Source organism: Xenopus laevis, chromosome 7L (assembly GCF_017654675.1).
Source record: "Xenopus laevis strain J_2021 chromosome 7L, Xenopus_laevis_v10.1, whole genome shotgun sequence".
NCBI classification, from domain to species: Eukaryota; Metazoa; Chordata; class Amphibia; order Anura; family Pipidae; genus Xenopus; species Xenopus laevis.
The window spans coordinates 80479698-80501894 of NC_054383.1; the positions used below are offsets into that span (position 1 = coordinate 80479698).

The 22197-nt window shown below is 39.1% G+C and overlaps 1 protein-coding gene across 5 annotated transcripts in view; it reads right to left on the reverse strand.

Annotated features, from left to right (window-relative positions):
• Nucleotides 1-3135: 3135 nt before the first annotated feature.
• Nucleotides 3136-22197, reverse strand: part of arhgef12.L (Rho guanine nucleotide exchange factor 12 L homeolog) — a 112050-nt gene continuing 92988 nt past the window's right edge. For all 5 annotated transcript variants that reach the window (XM_018225772.2, XM_018225771.2, XM_018225770.2 and 2 more), the window contains 4 exons: nt 7155-7523; nt 6844-7076; nt 5798-5867; nt 3136-4985 (listed from right to left, as the gene is read on the reverse strand). In XM_018225772.2, coding sequence (XP_018081261.1) covers nt 4954-4985; nt 5798-5867; nt 6844-7076; nt 7155-7523 — 704 coding nt within the window. In that variant the 3' untranslated portion in view covers nt 3136-4953. The remainder of the gene's footprint in view (nt 4986-5797; nt 5868-6843; nt 7077-7154; nt 7524-22197) is intronic.

Consider the following 22197-nt stretch of genomic DNA (forward strand, 5'->3'; position numbering starts at 1 on the left):
AACAACATTCAGGATCTAGGGTCTGTGATAAATTGTCAACAGATTTGGGCAAATTTCTTTAGTTTTCCTTGTTGGTGTTTTGAGGTAGTAATGGTCAGTAATTTTGCCCTTTGACCAAAATACGTTTTTGGAGGTCTTGCTCTGGTTTTGCCAAGATCTATACAGTTTTTAGAATTGTTCTTGGACCTGAGGTCTAGAGTGTTTATTAGTAATGGACCAAGACCTATGTTTGTAGTTTTACAAATAAAATTCTTGTTTGGGTCTGTTCCCCTGTGGTAGGAAAGCGCCTTTGCTGCATGGGATATCAAAAAAGATTTGTTTAGAAACAAATATTTATGAACCTGTACATTTTTGAGAAGTCTGTCTTTGGAAGCTGTAGCACAAGATCAGTAATGTTACCATAAGGTAGTGCTGTGTAGGTCCGATTGGGCAGACATGCTGAAACTGGTCCGGCAACCACTATCCCGCTAGGTCCCTACCAAGACCTGCAACCCGAAGCCATCCTCAATGGGTTAACATACCTTCCATCCCAGGGCCCTGCAAAACTGGACATTGCTCCGGATCAAATGAGTAAAGTGAAAAAATAACTCATCAGGGGTACGTGTGATTGACTAAGATACACACTTTAGCTGGATAACAAGGCAAAACACCCATGGACTGCATGCCCAGCTGGTGAATTGAGGGCTTCCTACCTGAACCCCAACCGTTCTGCAGGTATTATAATGGTATGTGACCAGCTGCAGGTCTCTACCATAAGGCTCCATGCACCGTTGCTGATACCCTGGCTGCCCGTGAGATGATGTTGAGTGCCATGTCTCTTGAGAAGAAAGGGCTGACTTGATCTTTTCAAATTCTGAATTAAACTTCTCTAGGCATGATGGTGAATTATGAGTGAGTTAAATACAAGAGTGCAGCGTTAGAAGATAATCTGAATATAGGATGAATTTTTGGATTTTTATTATACAAAACTTGAAATCCTCATGTATATGTGTTAAAGAACACTAGAATCTAGTTGTGCCCATTTTGCTTCTACTAAATTACTAGTGGATCGGGTAAATGTCTGTGGTTTCTTTGACGAGTTAACAAGGTTTTTTTGTCTGCCTTGGTGAGTGACTTGTTCTTTATTTTCTTGCATAGGTAAAATGAATCCATCTCCTGGAATGGTTCTCTGTTGCTGTCTGGGTCCTTGACCGACTAACCATTGCTCAGTCTAATCTAGCCTGAATGGTGGTTAGAAATAGGTGGTTAGAAGAGAGAATTCAAGTGTGGTTTGGTCCTGGTGAGAAGTAGATATCTGAGATTGTATCTGTAGAGAAACATGTGCCGAGAGCCTGTGGACTGTCAGGATTCCTTGGTGGCATGGACCAAGGCAGATGTAGTGAAGATATTATCAGACTGCATATCTAGAGAGACCAGATGATCTTCCAGAAAATCCTGACTGACTTGGACCTTGTAAATAAAACTCAGTGTCTGAAGACCCATAATATACAAGATGATTGATCATTTACTAATTTTACATAGTGGGAAAGACAGTTAATACTTAATAAAGCCAAAGACTTTAAATGCTGTTTCCCTATTATGGGCCCCTATATAGAAAATACTGTACCAGAAGACAAAAAATAATTAAAAGGGATTAAAATAGGGTGTTTACTTCTTAACAACATTCCTTTTAGGCAATGGCACATGTAGCAGTTTATCACCTGGGGCCAAGTGTCTGAAAATACCTTGAAATGCTGAAGAATGAGGGTCGCCATATGTAAAACACTTTACATATGGAAATCTGGCTTAAGCATTGGAAAATCCTTACAATTAAGATGAATCTCTGCATGTGTTATATATGTCGATGTCTATACTTCTAGATCAGGGGTAGGCAACCCACGGCTCCGGAGCCTCATGCAGCTCTTCATCCTGCTTACTGTGGCTCAGTCTTGTGGCTTTGCCTGTCACATCGTCTATACAGCCTTTGCACCTGCTGGCGGCTTCTTGAGTGTGCGACCGTGGTAAGCTAACCGTTAGCTTACTGCGGTCGCACACTCAAGATGCAGCCAGCAGGTGCAAGGCCTGTATAAACATCCCAGGCAAAACCGTGCCGCAGCAAGATGATTCATTATGGTCCTTACCGCGGTCGCACACTCAAAACAAGAGAGAAGCCTCCAGAGTCCAGCTGCAGCAGGTGCAAAGGCTATAGATGTGGATGTGATGCATATTTTAATGACGTCTATAGCCCTCGCCTTTAAACAGATGAGAACATTAGTATTTAATAGGGCTACTCGGTGTTTAATTTATTTCAAAGTAGGCCTACACATGCACACTGCATATTTGTTTGTTGTATTCTGTTGTTGTAACAGTTGAAATTAAAAAAAACTTTTAAAAGTTTATAAGCTGTGTTATGTTTTGCGGCTCCAGACTATTTTTCTTTAGTGGAAGAGGGGGCAAAATGGCTTTTTTGATAGTAAAGGTTGCTGACCCCTGTTCTAGATGATTTCCAGCAGTCTACATTGCCCTCAAGAAGAAGAGGGAAAGTTGCTATGAGCTAGAATCATATTTAGGAATCAGAATGTATAGGTGTTTTTAACTTCTGGTTCTTATGCTATTTCACAGTAAAATCATATTAAGTTCTGGCTTAATATATATATATATATATATATATATTCTGGTATAAAATTGGGTGAATGCACAGAGCTTCATTCAACTGGACATTTTTAGTTCTTGGTTTCCTGAACATTTACCATAATTATTTACTGAAACCAGTATGGTTAAAATGTTGACACACTAACCTGTTTGTCAGCTAGTTAACTGCCTCACACCATGGCCATTCCTTCTTTTACACATATTCAATGAAATAAGCAACCTGTTTCCCACTATTAACAGCACACAGAAGGACAGTTTGCTAAACATTTTTGTCACAATTACTCAGGCAGGAGTATGTGAGGGTCCTGTTCATCAACACCTTTTTAGCTCAAGTCTCAGAAACCCCTAACAAAATATGATTTTTGAAAATATACATTTTAAAGAATAAATAAATAATTTAAACTGCATTTGTGATGTTTACATATCAGGATATCTTTTTTCAGATCTCTTAATCGGAAATCAAATAAAAAAAAAAAAAAAACAAACATGGAAGAGGTACTCATGTTTCTGTAAACTTATTTAATATCAGAATATTACTTCCCACTCTCCCTGAACCACCCCCCTCCAAAAATATCTTTAGCTGAGAGATATTTCATTCCAGAAACATACACACTTATGGGCTATAATGAATAAAAAGAGCTATTTCACAAACATACATCAGGATAATTATATATCAGACAGCCATTCATGATCATTAAAAACATAGAATATGAATGTTAACTTTCTTGTAAAGAATACTCCAAAATCTTGGTTTTAGCCACTGTTAAGAGTGCATTACTGATGTACAAAGTGAATACGACCAGTAGTGTTTTTATATACAAAAAATACAGAAAGGGTACAGAACACTCCCTTTATTGGGAAAACACAGCAAAGTAAACTGTGAATGATCAGTCCTGAAAGTGCAAGATGCATTCTAGCCCACTTCCTGTCCCTCTAATCCAGCTACATTAGCATCTAATAAGAGGATATAGAATCAGCAGATCCAGCATTCTAAGATAGCTGCAGGCAGTGGTTGTATACATGTTGATGTCTACAAGGGCATTACAAGATTTAAATGATTAGCTAGCAATCATGTAATTGTCTGGTAATGTAGTGGAACAGAGATGGCTGGTGAACTTGATAGCCAAGAAGGAGCACCTGTAAATATTTGGTCACCTTCGGTGGTGCAAATCTGTCAGTTGACTGGCTCTCTGCCACAGACAGGAGAGATGATTGTATGATCGCGTAATTTTTTTCCTCCTCGTATGCGGTGTGCAGGCATCAGACCTGAGAGATTGTCTGAATTAATACAAGGTTCCCTGTGGTTAAAGAGAGGGTTCCCAAGGTGATCTCCGTGGGAAGGTTTCAGGAGTAAAAGCTTAACTTTAACACTAACTGGCACAAAATTCTGCTATTTGCTAGCAGAGGGGCAGTTTTCTCTCCCAAACTGCTCAGACATGCAGAGAATGGTAGCAAGGCTACAAAATGAGCAGCTATCACTGATAAAGTTGCAGCTGAAGCTGGAAGCGTAGGATTAAATACTTGGTTATGAGTGAAGAGACTTCTGAATATATCTTCAGCCTCGGGGTAAATGGTGGATGGAATGGGAGGGTAAAAAGGTTATAGCACCTTGGCATGGTCAGTGCAAATACGGAGGCAGGCCACCAGGCAACTTTATTACTGGCCCTCAACATCATTTGTGGTGCCTGTGCCTGTCTCAAAAAAAAGGGCATGGCTAGCTCAGTAGTGTTTTGGCAACCTATGCTAGTGTTCTGGAGGACAAGCAGCAGCAGTATCATAACCACTAATGTAATGACACGTCTATTTGGTGTTAAAGTAACTGGCATGACCTTTCCCCTTATATCTGGGAAAGAAGCATGGGTGTGCCCTTTAAGGGCAATATCACACTGAACATGCATGATCAACAGCCTTGAAAGACCGATTGTGAAAAGATGTGATTACTCTAAACACACTTACCACACTCCCTCTGCTGCTTGACTGCAGTACAGATGGGTTTGCCATGAACTCATCCATGTAACAAACAATAAAGGGTTGAAAATATACAATAAAAAAAGCAAGAAAACAATGTGCCTTAAATCAAAGACAAATAAATACATCTCTCTTTTTTTTTTTCTTCACTTCTTGTAGAAATTGCTAAATACTTTTAATTCCTATCACCACATCTCTGTACATTTGGTATCTTAATGTGGATCATGAGTCAGGGAGGCTGGAGTGTGTTGGCAGCAGACTGTGCGCACATACGTGTTGTTCCCAAAGTAGGGCAAGGAACTGCAGGCAGATCCCTTAAAAATCAGATGACGCCAAATTGAATAATCCCTGGATTTAACCCTTATCTGTAGGAAGCATTGCCTTATCTATGGACAAAAAAAAAAAAAAGAGACAAATATACAGAATTAATGTAAAACCAATTAACGGTTAAAATTTAAAGGTCAGCCATTAGCAAAAAAAATATAAATATATATAAATAAATAATTGGTTGCTATGAGTTGGACTTAGGCAAACTTTGAGCCTTGTTTTACAATTCACCTTGGTACATACAGAGGTTACGAGATTGTCCCCACTTATTTTTATAGTACAGTGTTTGTACTCCAATATAGTTTTTTTCCCCCCGAGTGCAGGATTCATACCCCAAGAGGATCAATCATTTGTTCCACTAGTATTCGGACAACAAAATCTGTTATGGTTAGATTTTGTACCGGTGGGACAGACTTAGAATCTGCAGAATGTGTAAGCTCTTAATTTAATTCTAACCGATAAATACATATATTTTGAACTGCTTAATAACCCCTAAAATTAGCTTACATAATAAAAGAAACAAGCCTAACCGTATTTATTGTTCTGTAATATAACTGAATGAAAAATCTGTCCTGCAATCCAGAGAAAATATGTCTCGTTACTTTATACTATAGTAGTGATTATACAAAGAGGAGTTTGGACCAGTTCTAATACAAGTAGAGAGAACTGAACAGGAAGATCAAGCAATACAGAAATCTGGCTGATAAGGTGAAGTCCATAGATGCGACACATAATTTAAACTAAGCAGGGTTTGATTCGGGATGCATTTGTAATCTGTACTGCTTCATCTAAAGAAGATAAATGTCTTGATCAGAAGAGACCTGCTAACTGTATGCATTCAGAGATGGAAATGAAAACTGCCTGCTTATACCTGACTCTACCTCCAAGACCACTGACGAAGCCATCCTGTCTCGATATGTGTTATAATAGTCTTCAAGCCCCTGCAAACAGACAAACAGCAAAAATAAAGTTGCTGGTAGAAAAGCATTATATGCTAGATTTGCTAGCCAATAAATACCATAAAAAATACAAATGTATTTCATATTTTGAACAGGATCATAACCTCTTGGATATTTTTTTACACATGAAGGACCTTGAGAGATTTTTTCTTTATAATTATGATCTCCATCTGTTCACAATGAATTCAACACACTTTCCAAAAACAGAAGTAAAGTATTGCTAGCTTTTTACGGATATTTCACTTGGCATGAATTCAGTGTCCCATGAGATGTTGTTTAAACTAACAAAATCCTGGGAGGTGTTCACTAAATGGGAAATTGCAGTGACTAAGATCTTTAGAGAACAATAAATTCTCTGCAAGACTTTCTAAGTAAAATAAAAAGGATCTCACACCTCTGAGAGATATAAAAACAAACGAGTCTGACATTTTTAATTTAATTTGGCCTTCTGAAAATCACTAAGCCATTATTAACAGCTTTGTAAAAGCTAGCCACAACAGCTGCTCTTAGGCAGAAGAATATATGTTTTATATATACAGATCCAATGCACAATCGCCAATATATTTTATATACACAATATATTTTCTAAAATAACAGGATTGTTAACAGTTCTTCTTGCAAACCCTTACTAACGAGCTAAATTCTAACAAGCTAAATACTCTATTCACTTGTATGGTAATGACTACAATCAGAGCACATTCGTTTGTCATGTGATGTCACTAAGATATGATGACTGACGCATTCCAGATTGAAAATTGCCTCACACCATGTACAATTCTATATAAGTAAATTGGAGGTGGCTTTGGATGATTAGTCCCTGCTGCCATTAGCTCCATGCAATCACACTATGTGTCATTGTCCTAAATGTTCAACATAGTTATTTTTAAACACTGTATCGGTTTATATCTGAAATCTGTTACACTAAGAAAAGTTCATGCACACAGATTTCTGTGTTTACCTTAAGCTGCTGCAAGTCTGATTGAATGTTTGTGATGTAACGAAGCATCTGGTTAAAAGCCTCTGAAGATGGTGTAGGCTCGAGGGCATTGAAGGCCAGCCTTTCTTCCTCATGCAAAGGATCGGTTGGATCACAAACTATTGGACCTTGGGTGGGGTAGTGTGAGGCAGAGAGATCATCATCTGTGGAGCTCTCCTGCACATTCTCAAAGCCATCCAGTATCAGATAGTTTTCTGTAAGCAGAAACAAAACAATGTTAAGACTAGTAAATTAAAGTAGCATTGCCTCAAATGACAGGTTTCAAAGATTACCTGATGATCTGAACTGTGCCTCTTCAAGGTTAGTCTCTCTTCTAGAGCCATCTACATAAGGATCACTGCGTGGTTCACGAGCATCAAAAAACTGTTCCCCACCCTCTTCCAAAATGTTGGCAACACAATCTGGGCCAGTGTTGCTATGTTCAGAACGTCTGTCTGTGGCCCTGTGCTGAGCATGCAGTTCTTTCTTCTGATCAGACTCCCTGCTTCCCCTGTTCTGCTTATTCATGCTTGAAATCCTGGTAAGATTTTCACTTTCCATTTTCCCCCTTGATTTATAGCTGCAAAATTGTTGAAAGTTTTCCGCTTCATCTTGATGTAGGAACTTCAGCTGTTGCACCAGTAACTGTTTTAGCAGTTCCACTGCAGATAGAAACATAATGCATTAGTAAGCATTAAAGGACAAGGAAAGACTAGTTAAGAGTTAACCTCTATTGAAAGGCTTACATGTATCGCTGACATTAATGCTATTCAATCTCCTCTGTTTTAAGCCCTTTTCCTGTTGAAATGCCACATTGTATAAATAAAAAACCCGCATCATTCACCTCTCCCTCAGCAAGACCAAGATCAAGTTGCATGCACAATACATAGAAGCCTTAGGCAGTGCATGCTCCCAAAATCCTCCCTTCAGCACTTGGGTCATATGTACAGAGGCCAGTACAGCAGATAATGCAATCGAATGAAAAAATATTTTCATGATCAGGTACAGCCTTGGGCCCTCTATTAGATACTGGGGTCTTGAGACACAGTCTTCCCTTTATTATGTCAAATACTTGACATACAGTATGTTTGTTTGCTAGTATGAAGGCTCATTTGGCACAAAATTAGAGAGCAAAACCTTGGGTATTTCCAACACCGTAAAAGTAAAATGAGGCAATAATACATCACTAAAAACGCATTGATAAATAGACAGAAATTCATCATCTTTGCATCACACAATGTATCATAGACAAACACAATCAGTTAAAACAAAAGCAATCATTCTCTCTCTCTATATCTATATATATAGATATATAACACATATATGAACTACCCCTTTAAGCACCCAGAGCTGCAAGAATCTTTTTATTTTTTAAATACTCAATCACCCTTAACCTTTGCTGGGTGAAGAATTTTAATGATTATAAAAATCCCTTTCCTTTGCTTGATATGAAACTCCTTTACTTGCGCTAGTATGGGAACCTTGTGTCACTTGCATATCTCTTGAGATTCTACTGTAATAATCTTGCACATACTCCAATTTATACCCCCCGTTGTTGGTGCCTTTTCAACTAAATAAATGTACCATCATACGGAATATTTTTATCACACGCACCACTTAATAGTGCTTTTCATGCAGAATCCTGTACTGAAGAGAGGATAGATTTTTATTTTATCTTTTTTAACATCAATGTGCAATAAGCACAAAACAACACAGTAAAATATGGGGGTTAAAAATGGGGGGGGGGGTGGTGGTATGCACTCTTAAAGTGGACCTGTAAGCCAGACACAAAAATCTGTATAATAAAAGTCCTTTTCAAATTAAACATGAAATCCAATTTCTTCTTTTTATTAAAGGATTCATAGCTGTTGTAAGCTCATTTAAACATCTCAGCTGTCAATCAAACATTGTCTGCCACTCCTCTATGCCCTGGGCATAGAGGCAGGGCAGACAATCACTTTCCATTCAGCACTTCCTAGATGTCACTGCTCTCGACACATTCCCCGTTCTCTTTACCATTTAATTGTGTAGCCAGGGCATGGGGATGGACATCGGGTCCCCCATTCTGGTGCACAAACAAGAACTCTGGGATGATGCAAAGCTTTTCTTAATAACAGTGTCCACAAAATGGCTCTTGTCCCCAGACCGAAGGAAACAAGATTCAATTAATTTATATAGTGTAATTAAATTTGATTTTGCTTGACTGATGTGATAAAATAGGATTATGAATAATTTTTTTTGGGTGATGGGTCCCCTTTAAGACACAGTTTCTTAGCAAAAAGTTTTAAGGAGCAAGTTTTTCTACAGACCACTTTCCCCAGATTTTATAAAATTTCATATTCCATTGTGTTGGTGGCTATTGCCGCCACTTTGTCATACTGACAATGTAAATCCAGTTCCCTAATAGTTTGTTGTTTAGATGGAATCTCTGAAATTTTCCATTTTCTTGCAATTATTTGTCTGACCACCTAGAACACATGTTAAAACATTGCATGAAATGCTTTTGGTATATTTGGCTGTAGTAGGCCAAAAATACATAATATACGAGTAATAGATATTTGTAAATGCCATCAAGTTTTAAAATAGGCTTCTGTGTCGTAGTGCCGGGCAGTTCCGCCATATATGCAAGAGATCACCTTTCTGATGGCAGCCTCTTCAACAAGTATTAGGTGTATTTTTATAAATCTTATTTAGTTTGATTGGAGTCCTGTTCCAATCATACAAGATTTTCCTTGACACAAGATCTTTGGTAGTGCTACCAAGCATGTAACCTTCCCAACGATGAATACTGGTGTTGACATGAATTTATATCCTTTTGTAAATCTTTGTAGATCTAAGAAAATTAGTCTTAAGGAGATCTTTGGGAGAAACCGTGATAGCAATGCCCAAATAACTTTATAAATATTTTATAAAATGATCTCTCCATTCAAAATGGTACATTCGTTAAAGAAGAGTAGCTTTTTATTCTGGGATATTAATACATAGAGCTTGGGTTTTTGATTCATTAAGCTTGCCATAAGATATCTTAGAATAAGTTTGTAATAAAGATATTAAACTGCTCAGTGATTGAGATGAGTTATATAGATGACAATGTCATCTGCAAACAGGTCTACCTTTTGGTTATACCCTGAAATGTTAACACCTATGATATTGGGGTCTTGTTGTACAAGAGAAAACCAGAGAGGATAATGGTCACCCCTGGCAGGTCCCATTGGTTATATCAATGGAGAGGACAAAGTTCTATTAGTATTGACTTGTGCTGAAGGAACTGTATAGTCAACTCTGTAGGAAAATTTAATCTGTGAAGGACACTGGATAAATATGTCCAATTTACACAGTCAAACACCTTCTCTGAATCCAGGGATAGGAGCAGAGAAGGTGTTTGAGTTTTGCAAATGGTGGCGTATGTTTATGGCTCTGCGCATATCATCAGGGGCTCCCCTGTGTGAGTCCAATCTGATCTGGATCTATCGTTTTTGTCACAATGAGTTGTAAATGTAGAGCTAAGATTTTGGCATATATTTTTAGAACAGCATTTAATAGGCTGTTTGGTCTAAAGTTTTGGACCAGAGCAGGATCTTCACCAGGTTTAGGTATAGTTATTATTTGGGACAAGAGCATTTCTTTGGGAAAGTATCCAGAGGAAAAAGCCTCACTAGGTTTTTGTTAAGTATAGAAGTATGAGTGAAGAGTAGGTCTTATAATAAAGCTGCGTCAGACCAACCGGGCCTGGAGCTTTATTACTGGGAAAGGAGGATATGGCTTTGGAAACATCCTCATTGGTTATTGCAGCCACTGTGAGGAAGCTGTAACTTATCCAAAAAGTTTCAACTTATTGCGTAGTTGGTGATGTCGTGCTGGGATTGTATGCAAGGTTATAGAGTTGTTTATAGAATTCTGCAAATTGATTACCTATTGCCCAAGGGTCATATGGCATTATTATGTGCATCCTTTACTTTGTGAATGTGTCTTTGTTCTTGACAGGAGCAGAGATGGTTTGCTAATAGAGTAGAAGCCCTATTACCAATGCTGTAATGGCTGGCTTTAATATACGTTAATTTATTATGGATTTGTATCATGGCTATGCTCTGCAAGTTTTGTTTAGTTTCAATAAACAAATAACTCGCATTCGGAGTGCAGACCAATTCACGCCATAGTCGCCTGTTATAATATCAATGCGGCTTTTATTCTTCATACAGTGTGATACAAACAGTGGGTATGCAGAAAGATCCTACGTGTTTCGTGCCCCTATACCAGGCACTTCCTCAGGGTGCCTTCGTCGTGAATTGGTCTGAGCTCCGAATGTGAGTTATTTGCTTTTACTATTGGAATCTTCGGGTGAGTTACCGAAGTCTTGTTAGAGCTAGCGACCAGCCTGAAGATGCCGAGCCGCGGTATGCTCCGCCATCAGCGCTTCGCATTACTATGAAAAGTTTCAATAAACAAAGCCCATACTGCTGGCATGGGCTTTTGCTTATGTTTATATTCTAGAGTGTAAAGTTGATAGAGCAGGTTTTGGTACTGTATGTTTTTCTCTTTTAAATTTAGATTCCATTTTTATGAAGATTCCACTTGTAAAAGCCTTATGGGCATTCCAAATAGTTAAAGTATTACTTTGTCCTTTATTGTTGAAGGTGAAATACTCCTGTATGGTTTTATATATATTTTCTTTAAGGGAAGGTTTTGTAATCAATAGAGCATGAGATGGGAGAAGTCTCCACTGTGGTCTGGAGGAACTATGGACTTGATCATTTATGGTTGGACCAAGTGACAAGCCCTACTTGGGCGCACGTGATATAATCTAAAAGATCTATTTTGGGCTAGCACGAAGGATGAATGAACATGGGAATAAAAAGTACATTAGGATGGCAAAGCCTCCAAATATCATAAAGTGCATGCTTATGCAGAAGTTTCTGAATGGGTTAAGCTTGGAATGAGAAATTCTAGTGGTCATATGTGATCTGTCTAGTTTGGGATTGGGTAAACTGTTGAAATCCCCTCCTACAATTTAGCGACCATACTTCAACACAGGTAACTTCTAGAATACTTTCTTAATAAAGGAAAGCGGAGATGTGTTAGGGGTATATATATTAACCCTTTAAGTGCCACAGAACGTAGAATCTACGTTCTGTGGATCAAAGGACCAAAGTGCCACAGATCGTAGATTCTACGTTCTGCAGCACTTCCGGGTTTGCGAGCGGAGGAGCGGCTGTTAGAGCCGCTCGCTCCGCTCCTTCACGATCCCCTGCCCCTAGACAACGAGCAGAGCAGGGGATCGTGTGGCCCCTGGGGCGCGATCGCCCAGGGGCCCCAAAGCAGCAGCAGGGACGCGTTTCCTATGCGTCCTGCTGCTGCCTGCGCCGCACTTCCGCCCAGCTCCGCCCCCACATGGCTGATGATCGTTGGAGCTGGAGATCTGCTGCGTGGGACCCTTTCTGATCGATCTGCAGCATCTACCCCAGGTAAGTGTAACATTTACACACACAAAAACACACAAACACACCAACACACACTTATTACAGTAATATACACTTACATTCACACTTACACACACTCACACATAGATTTTTGGGGATTGGGGGGGTCACACACACTCACAGCACCCATGTACACTTGCACACGCGCACATGCGCAAATAACATGCAATTTACCCGTTGTGCACACGCATATGTACATATATGGCTTTGTGGCTTTTTTTTTTTTTTTTCTTATCGCATCGTCTCTTTTTGGGCTAAAAAAAATGTTTTATTGCCGTTCCGAATAGCGTATTCGCTAACCGTACTGTGCAATAGCTTTTGTATGTTATTTTGGTGGTTATATTGCAATTTTGGGTATTTTGGTGCATTTTTAGCCATTTTATTGAATTTTTAGCCATTTTATTGCATTTTCAGCTCTGCATTTGTGTTGTTCACTTGTTTCTGCCCGTATAATCGATTTGGCCCAGCTAAAATATTCAAACGGTAATTCTGGTGGCCGATTACACTAGTGTGAAAAAAAAAAAGCATTGATTTTTGTGGTTTTATTAGTTTTTGGTGATTTATTTGCATTTCACACTGTTCTGTGTTATTTTGTTTTGCCTATGTAAATTTTATCTACTATATATCCATTTGGGGGTCTCTGTGCGCCACATAGTTTGGTATATCTATGCATATTGGGCATCAAAGTGTTCAGTAGACCCCTGTCGTTCATATTTAGGATGTTTTATGCTGATACGTTACGAAATGTGGGGCACATAATGGGGTAAAATTCAAGCTTTGTGACGATTTTCAGAAATTTGATAAAAACCGTTATGTTCAGCATTGCTTTGCAGTTTGGCAGTTTGCTGTAGAAACACTTATTTACCCATTTTGGATTCGTCAGAATGTGTACTTTCTGAAAATATATGGTTTTCTGGGGTCTCTGTACTGTTAGGGGGGTCTAATGTCGCATAATACACACACCAGGTGCTTATATTGCAGCAGCCAGCGCGTCAGCTGTGAAAATGTCTATACATATTGTCATTTGGGGGTCTCTGTGCGCAACATAGTTTGGTATATCTATGCATATTGGGCATCAAAGTGTTCAGTAGACCCCTGGCGCTCATATTTAGGATGTTTTATGCTGATAAGCTACGAAATGTGGGGCATATAATGGGGTAGAATTCAAGCTTTGTGACGATTTTCAGAAATTTGATAAAAACCGTTATGTTCAGCATTGCTTTGCAGTTTGGCAGTTTGCAGTAGAAACACTTATTTACCCATATTGGATTCGTCAAAATGTGTACTTTCTGAAAATATATGGTTTTCTGGGGTCTCTGTGCTGTTAGGTGGTCTAATGTCGCATAATACACACACTGGGTGGTTATATTGCAGCAGCCAGCGCGTCAGCCGTGAAAATGTCTATACATATTGTCATTTGGGGGTCTCTGTGCGCCACATAGTTTGGTATATCTATGCATATTGGGCATCAAAGTGTTCAGTAGACCCCATGCGCTCATATTTAGGATGTTTTATGCTGATAAGTTACGAAATGTGGGGCATATAATGGGGTAAAATTCAAGCTTTGTGACGATGTTCAGAAATTTGATAAAAACCGTTACGTTCAGCATTGCTTTGCAGTTTGACAGTTTGCAGTAGGAACACATATTTACCCATATTGGATTCGTCAAAATGTGTACTTTCTGAAAATATATGGTTTTCTGGGGTCTCTGTACTGTTAGGGGGGTCTAATGTCGCATATTACACACACCAGGTGCTTGTATTGCAGCAGCCAGCGCGCATCAGCCGTGAAAATGTATACACTATTGTCATTTGGGGGTCTCTGTGCGCCACATAGTTTGGTATATCTATGCATATTGGGCATCAAAGTGTTTAGTAGACCCCTGGCGTTCATATTCAGGATGTTTTATGCTGATAAGTTACGAAATGTGGGGCATATAATGGGGTAAAATTCAAGCTTTGTGCCGATTTTCAGAAATTTGATAAAAACCGTTACGTTCAGCATTGCTTTGCAGTTTGACAGTTTGCAGTAGGAACACATATTTACCCATATTGGATTCGTCAAAATGTGTACTTTCTGAAAATATATGGTTTTCTGGGGTCTCTGTACTGTTAGGGGGGTCTAATGTCGCATATTACACACACCGGGTGGTTATATTGCAGCAGCCAGCGCGCGTCAGCCGTGAAAATGTATACACTATTGTCATTTGGGGGTCTCTGTGCGCCACATAGTTTGGTATATCTATGCATATTGGGCATCAAAGTGTTCAGTAGACCCCTGGCGTTCATATTCAGGATGTTTTATGCTGATAAGTTACGAAATGTGGGGCATATAATGGGGTAAAATTCAAGCTTTGTGACGATTTTCAGAAATTTGATAAAAACCGTTATGTTCAGCATTGCTTTGCAGTTTGGCAGTTTGCAGTAGAAACACTTATTTACCCATATTGGATTCGTCAGAATGTGTACTTTCTGAAAATATATGGTTTTCTGGGGTCTCTGTACTGTTAGGTGGTCTAATGTCGCATAATACACACACACCGGGTGGTTATATTGCTGCAGCCAGCGTGTCAGCCGTGAAAATGTCTATACATATTGTCATTTGTGGGTCTCTGTGCGCCACATAGTTTGGTATATCTATGCATTTTGGGCATCAAAGTGTTCAGTAGACCCCTGGCGCTCATATTTAGGATGTTTTATGCTGATAAGTTACGAAATGTGGGGCATATAATGGGATAAAATTCAAGCTTTGTGACGATTTTCAGAAATTTGATAAAAACTGTTACGTTCAGCATTGCTTTGCAGTTTGACAGTTTACAGTAGGAACACATATTTACCCATATTGGATTCGTCAGAATGTGTACTTTCTGAAAATATATGGTTTTCTGGGGTCTCTGTACTGTTAGGGGGGTCTAATGTCGCATATTACACACACCGGGTGCTTATATTGCAGCAGCCAGCGTGCGTCAGCCGTGAAAATGTATATACACTATTGTCATTTGGGGGTCTCTGTGCGCCACATAGTTTGGTATATCTATGCATATTGGGCATCAAAGTGTTTAGTAGACCCCTGGCGTTCATATTCAGGATGATTTATGCTGATAAGTTACGAAATGTGGGGCATATAATGGGGTAAAATTCAAGCTTTGTGACGATTTTCAGAAATTTGATAAAAACCGTTACGTTCAGCATTGCTTTGCAGTTTGACAGTTTGCAGTAGGAACACATATTTACCCATATTGGATTCGTCAGAATGTGTACTTTCTGAAAATATATGGTTTTCTGGGGTCTCTGTACTGTTAGGTGGTCTAATGTCGCATAATACACACACCGGGTGGTTATATTGCAGCAGCCAGCGCGTCAGCCGTGAAAATGTCTATACATATTGTCATTTGGGGGTCTCTGTGCCCCACATAGTTTGGTATATCTATGCACATTGGGCATCAAACTGTTTAGTAGACCCCTATGTTTATATTTAGGATGCTTTATGCTGGTAATGATACATGGACAATACGATGCTGGAAAGTTGAAGCTTTGAGGCAATTTTCAGAATATTTTACCAAAACCGCCAAATTTGGCAAAGCCTTGCGACTCAGTAGTTTGGGGCAGAAAGGCATGGGTACCCATTTTAGATTCTGTATAATGTGTACTTTCCAAAAATATATGGGTTTGGGGGGTAAACATATATTTCTGTGTTTTTACCCCACAAAAATGCAGTCAATGTGTTGATTTTTCATTAGCTGAAGTTACCCACAGGACTATTTGTATGCGCTAACTTCATTTTGGGGCCTCTAACTGCCATATACTTTGGTAAACCTATGCACAGTGGGCACCAAACTGTTTGGAGGACCCCTGGCAATCATATTTAGGGTGTTTTTTTTGGTGCGTAACGATACATGGGTGATATGGTGCTGAGAAGTTGAAGCTTTGAGGCAATTTTCAGATATTTCACCAAAACCGACAATTGTGGGAAAGCCTTGCGACTCAGTAGTTTGGAGCAGAAAGGCATGGGTACCCATTTTAGATTCGGTAGAATGTGTACTTTCCAAAAATATATGGGTTTGGGGGGTAAACATATATTTCTGTGTTTTTACCCCACAAAAATGCAGTCAATGTGTTGATTTTTCATTAGCTGAAGTTACCCACAGGACTATTTGTATGCGCTAACTTCATTTTGGGGCCTCTAACTGCCATATACTTTGGTAAACCTATGCACAGTGGGCACCAAACTGTTTGGAGGACCCCTGGCAATCATATTTAGGGTGTTTTTTTTTGGTGCGTAACGATACATGGGTGATATGGTGCTGAGAAGTTGAAGCTTTGAGGCAATTTTCAGATATTTCACCAAAACCGACAATTGTGGGAAAGCCTTGCGACTCAGTAGTTTGGAGCAGAAAGGCATGGGTACCCATTTTAGATTCGGTAGAATGTGTACTTTCCAAAAATATATGGGTTTGGGGGTAAACATATATTTCTGTGTTTTTACCCCACAAAAATGCAGTCAATGTGTTGATTTTTCATTAGCTGAAGTTACCCACAGGACTATTTGTATGCGCTAACTTCATTTTGGGGCCTCTAACTGCCATATACTTTGGTAAACCTATGCACAGTGGGCACCAAACTGTTTGGAGGACCCCTGGCAATCATATTTAGGGTGTTTTTTTTTGGTGCGTAACGATACATGGGTGATATGGTGCTGAGAAGTTGAAGCTTTGAGGCAATTTTCAGATATTTCACCAAAACCGACAATTGTGGGAAAGCCTTGCGACTCAGTAGTTTGGAGCAGAAAGGCATGGGTACCCATTTTAGATTCGGTAGAATGTGTACTTTCCAAAAATATATGGGTTTGGGGGGTAAACATATATTTCTGTGTTTTTACCCCACAAAAATGCAGTCAATGTGTTGATTTTTCATTAGATGAAGTTACCCACAGGACTATTTGTATGCGCTAACTTCATTTTGAGGCCTCTAACTGCCAGATACTTTGGTAAACCTATGAACAATGGCCACCAAACTGTTTGGAGGAACCCTGGCAATCATATTTAGGGTGTTTTTTCTTGGTGCGTAACGATACATGGGTGATATGGTGCTGAGAAGTTGAAGCTTTGAGGCAATTTTCAGATATTTCACCAAAACCGACAATTGTGGGAAAGCCTTGCGACTCAGTAGTTTGGAACAGAAAGGCATGGGTACCCATTTTAGATTCTGTAGAATGTGAACTTTCCAAAAATATATGGGTTTTGGGGGGTAAACATATATTTCTGTGTTTTTACCCCACAAAAATGCAGTCAATGTGTTGATTTTTCATTAGCTGAAGTTACCCACGGGACTGTTTGTATGCGCTAACTTCATTTTGGGCCTCTAAATGCCAGATACTTTGGTAAACTTATGAACAATGGCCACCAAAATGTTCAGAGGAACCCTGGCAATCATATTTAGGGTGCTTTTTCTTAGTACGTAATGATACATGGGTGATATGGTGCTGAGAAGTTGAAGCTTTGAGGCAATTTTCAGATATTTCACCAAAACCGACAATTGTGGGAAGGCCTTGCGACTCAGTAGTTTGGAGCAGAAAGGCATGGGTACCCATTTTAGATTCTGTAGAATGTGTACTTTCCAAAAAATATATGGGTTTTGGGGGGTAAACATATATTTCTGTGTTTTTACCCCACAAAAATGCAGTCAATGTGTTGATTTCTCATTAGATGAAGTTACTCACGGGACTGTTTGTATGCGCTAACTTCATTTTGGGGCCTCTAAATGCCAGATACTTTGGTAAACTTATGAACAATGGCCACCAAAATGTTCAGAGGAACCCTGGCAATCATATTTAGGGTGCTTTTTCTTAGTACGTAATGATACATGGGTGATATGGTGCTGGGAAGTTGAAGTTTTGAGGCAATTTTCAGATATTTCACCAAAACCGACAATTTTGGGAAAGCCTTGCGACTCAGTAGTTTGGAGCAGAAAGGCATGGGTACCCATTTTAGATTCTGTAGAATGTGTTCTTTCCAAAAATATATGGGTTTGGGGGGTAAACATATATTTCTGTGTTTTTACCCCACAAAAAATGCAGTCAATGTGTTGATTTCTCAGTAGCTGAAGTAAAGTCCTGAACAATTTGGATGCGCTAACTTCATATTTGTGTCTCTAAATGCCAGATACTTTGGTAAACCTATGCATAATGGATATCAAACTGTTCAGTGGACCCCTGGCAATCATATTTCAGGTGCTTTTTCTTGGTACGTAATATAGTTTGGGATATGCGGAGCAGCAAAATAAAACCTTTGAAATGATTTTTCAAAATTTTGAATTTTTTTTTGAAAAACCGCTATGTTCAGACAAGCTTTTCTGTTTGGTAGTTGGGAGTAGAGAGACATAGTTACCCATTTTGTAATCGGCAGAATGTGTACTTTTCAAAAATGTATGGTTTTCTGGGGTAAACCTATGGTTTCAGGATTTTTTGCCTTGGAATCTAAAGCATGCCGTTTTCTGCCTTAGTGCTTTCAAAATTCAGTAATATACTGCCGGGAGTTTTTGCTGTACAGAAATCCTAAATCTCCCTAAAACTATACATATCTGGTATTGGCACGTTCGAGAGACATAAGGCTTTCCAAATCAGTTGGATTTTCATCTGTAAAATGAAATATTTTTCTGGTATAAATTGATATACGATGAAAAATGGTAATTTTTCATTGTTTTTTGTTATTTAGCACTATAAATTTTTTTGCACAGGTGGAAATACATGAAAACTCAGGCAGATTTAGAAAGCTCAGTTTCTACCGAAAAAAACAATGTATAGTTTTCCTAGGTAAACTATAGGTTTCCCCTCAGAAAATGCCCCTAAAGTGAGAGAGCACAAAATGCTTAAAAACGGCTGGCATTTCGCGTAACCAAAATGTGAAATTCTGCTGGCACTTAAAGGGTTAAATAACTAGAGTGTATGATTTTTGGTTCACATTACAGTTTAGTACAATGCAACATCAAGTATGTGAAATTGAGAGTTGAACTAATCATTATTGCGTCCCCAGATTCTTCTTTTGTTTTTCTGAATACAAGTGGTCTTTGGAGTGAAATGGGTTTTCTGAATGAATGTTAATCCTCTTTTTGTTTTTAAACTTCATGTAATATAGAAGACCGTTTATATGGGCTATTAAGGCCCTTAGCATTAATCGTTAGTATAGTAAATGGCATATTTAAAACAGTATTAAATGCTTTAAACCGCACCAGTAGAATGCCATATGGACTTGTCATTATCAAAGTCAAAGTGCAATATTAATACACAATGTAGCGCATACCAGTGTGGGGGGGGGGAGTAAACAAATAACAGTAACATAATGATAAACATACATAAACAGTAAAACCAAGAAGGTGATTGTTCCTACTGTACCACTTACCATGCTGGTCTATGTCTGTGAATTAGGTGATTGGTTACAGCAGTTCAATCATGTATCCCGGGTGGACAAAATCCATAAATAAAGCTAACAAGGCAGTTATATTAGTACTCCCTCTTTGCAATATTTCAGTCAGAGCTTTTCCTGATCACATCTTTTGTAGGCATTGCTGGTTGAGGTTTAAGGCCACACACTTGCAATTTTGTTAAACCTTGTGCTGGGTTTAAAATAGTTTGTGGCCCATCCTTTAGTATTATGAGCCGTAGAGGAAAACCCCATTGGTAAGAAATATTGTGTTGCCTTAACAGCGCAGTTGTTTCTTGGAATTCCCTTTTAGCTTGTAAAGTCATTAGGGATTGATCCATAAAGCACTGCGTATCTTGTCGGCGCTATATAAATAAATGATGATGATGATGATAAATAGTATTAGATCTTTGAATTTCTCTGGTTTAATAACAGTATTTCTGTATGCCTTAAGCGCCTCCTTAGTGTTAAAATGTGTAGTCTGGCTATAGTATCCCTTGGTGCCGCTGTTGGGGCATTTTTTGATTCGGAACTGCGATGGATTCTGTGTATGAGTAGAAAGTTGCTATAAATATCTAACTATCATGAAGTGCAGGAACTCTGTAGAAAATTCCTGTAGTTGAGATTGCTGAATCACTTCAGGTATGCCCCTAATGAGTAGATTATTACGCCGGGATCTAACTTCAATATTATAGATTCCGCAGTTTTAGGAGTATCATCCACCAAATTGTTATGTGCACTCACCATTTCCTCCATCTTATCTTCCAGGTACGCTGCCCTATTTCCTAGGTCCGTGATCTCATTCTTTAGTTTCTAAATAATTGGCTTGGAGATACAACCGAAATGTGGAGAGCATTTCTTTGATATGTTGCTCAGATAAAGAAGGCCTGTGCAGTGTAGATGGTGCAAGCTTCTCTGTCATTGGGGAGCTTTGCTGTGAAGCAGAGTCTCTTCCAACTGTGTTACGGCACCATCTATGATAGGCTCTAGTGCCAACTGTTTCACGTAGAACAAAATATGTTTGAGAGGAGATTGTTTTTCTGCTCCTGCCCATGCTGGATAACGATCCAAACAATTATTGCTATGGAAGCCAATACCAGCTTGATGTATTTGGATAGTTTATTAGAGAAATCGGACTTGGAGCTGCAGTGTAACAGCTGTTACTCAATTGTGCGCTAGGCCATGCCCCAAATAAAGCAAGTCATTTTCTTACTTTCCCAATTCCCCTCAGCTTTGTGACTTGGGCTCTGACTTTAGTCTTGCTTGCTATACTGCATGTTGGAATCATGTTAAACCCCCTTCTCCCCCACAGCATCTGATATGTAAAAAGAGGAAGATCGCTCAGACAATAAAAAAAACAAAACAATGGACAGGCAACAAAATAACTGGTGCCTGAAGGATTTAGCGGACTGAACACACAGGAACACCATGTTTCTATGCTGCCACCACTGCTCTTCTCTGATGGAGAAACACCTGTATTTTAGCTGAGGAATTACCATGACAAAACACCTTGTGTGCGTACAATAAAGGCTACAGCATATGGTGTGGGGGTTGACTGCTGTCAGGGAAAGACAGCAGTGGTGAAAAACCTAATGGCGTCTGTATTAAAAACGTCACCATAAAAATCACGACAGTATCCCTTTAAGTACAGCTTTGGCCATTGTTCCTTCAGTGTTTGAATGTTAGAATATTTGAAAAAAATGACACCAGTCCAAGACAGGTATTATTATTATTTTTTTTTTTACAGAAAATGAAAGAAATAAAAAGTAATTCTAAGCAACTTTGTATTATATATTAATTACAAATGGTTTTTTTTTTTTTTAAATGTAGGTGCAAGTGAATTCGGTGTTTGTTGATGTTTGCAATTAACGCATATTGGAAAGTTGCATGGATTAAACTTTTTTTTAATGAAAAGGAGATTTTGTGTACTCACCGTTAAATCTTTTTCTCTTGGTCACTTGGGGGACACAGGGACAGTGGGGTATAGCTGGTACATCCAGGAGGGCAGGACACAACAGTAGGAAAAACTTAGCCCCTCCTCTACTGGCTATACCCCCAGCAGGCGGAGCTTAGATCAGTTTGTTCCAAAGTCAACAGGAAAATCTTAAATTAACCGTAAAACTTAATATTAAACATGTCTAACGGAAAGATGAGGGCCTCAGTCAAGGGAGGGAAGCCCTGTGTCCCCCAAGTGACCAAGAGAAAAAGATTTAACGGTGAGTACACAAAATCTCCTTTTCTCTAAGTCATCTTGGGGGACACAGGGACAGTGGGGACATACCAAAGCTGTCCCCTTAAATCTCCGGGAGGGAGAGTGAGGCCTATGTGGAAGTAGCCACGGCGGCTTGAAGCACCCTTCTGCCAAAGCGAGTGTCAGAAGCCGCAAAGGTATCGAAATGGTAAAACTTTGAAAAGGAGTGGACAGAGGTCCACGTAGCTGC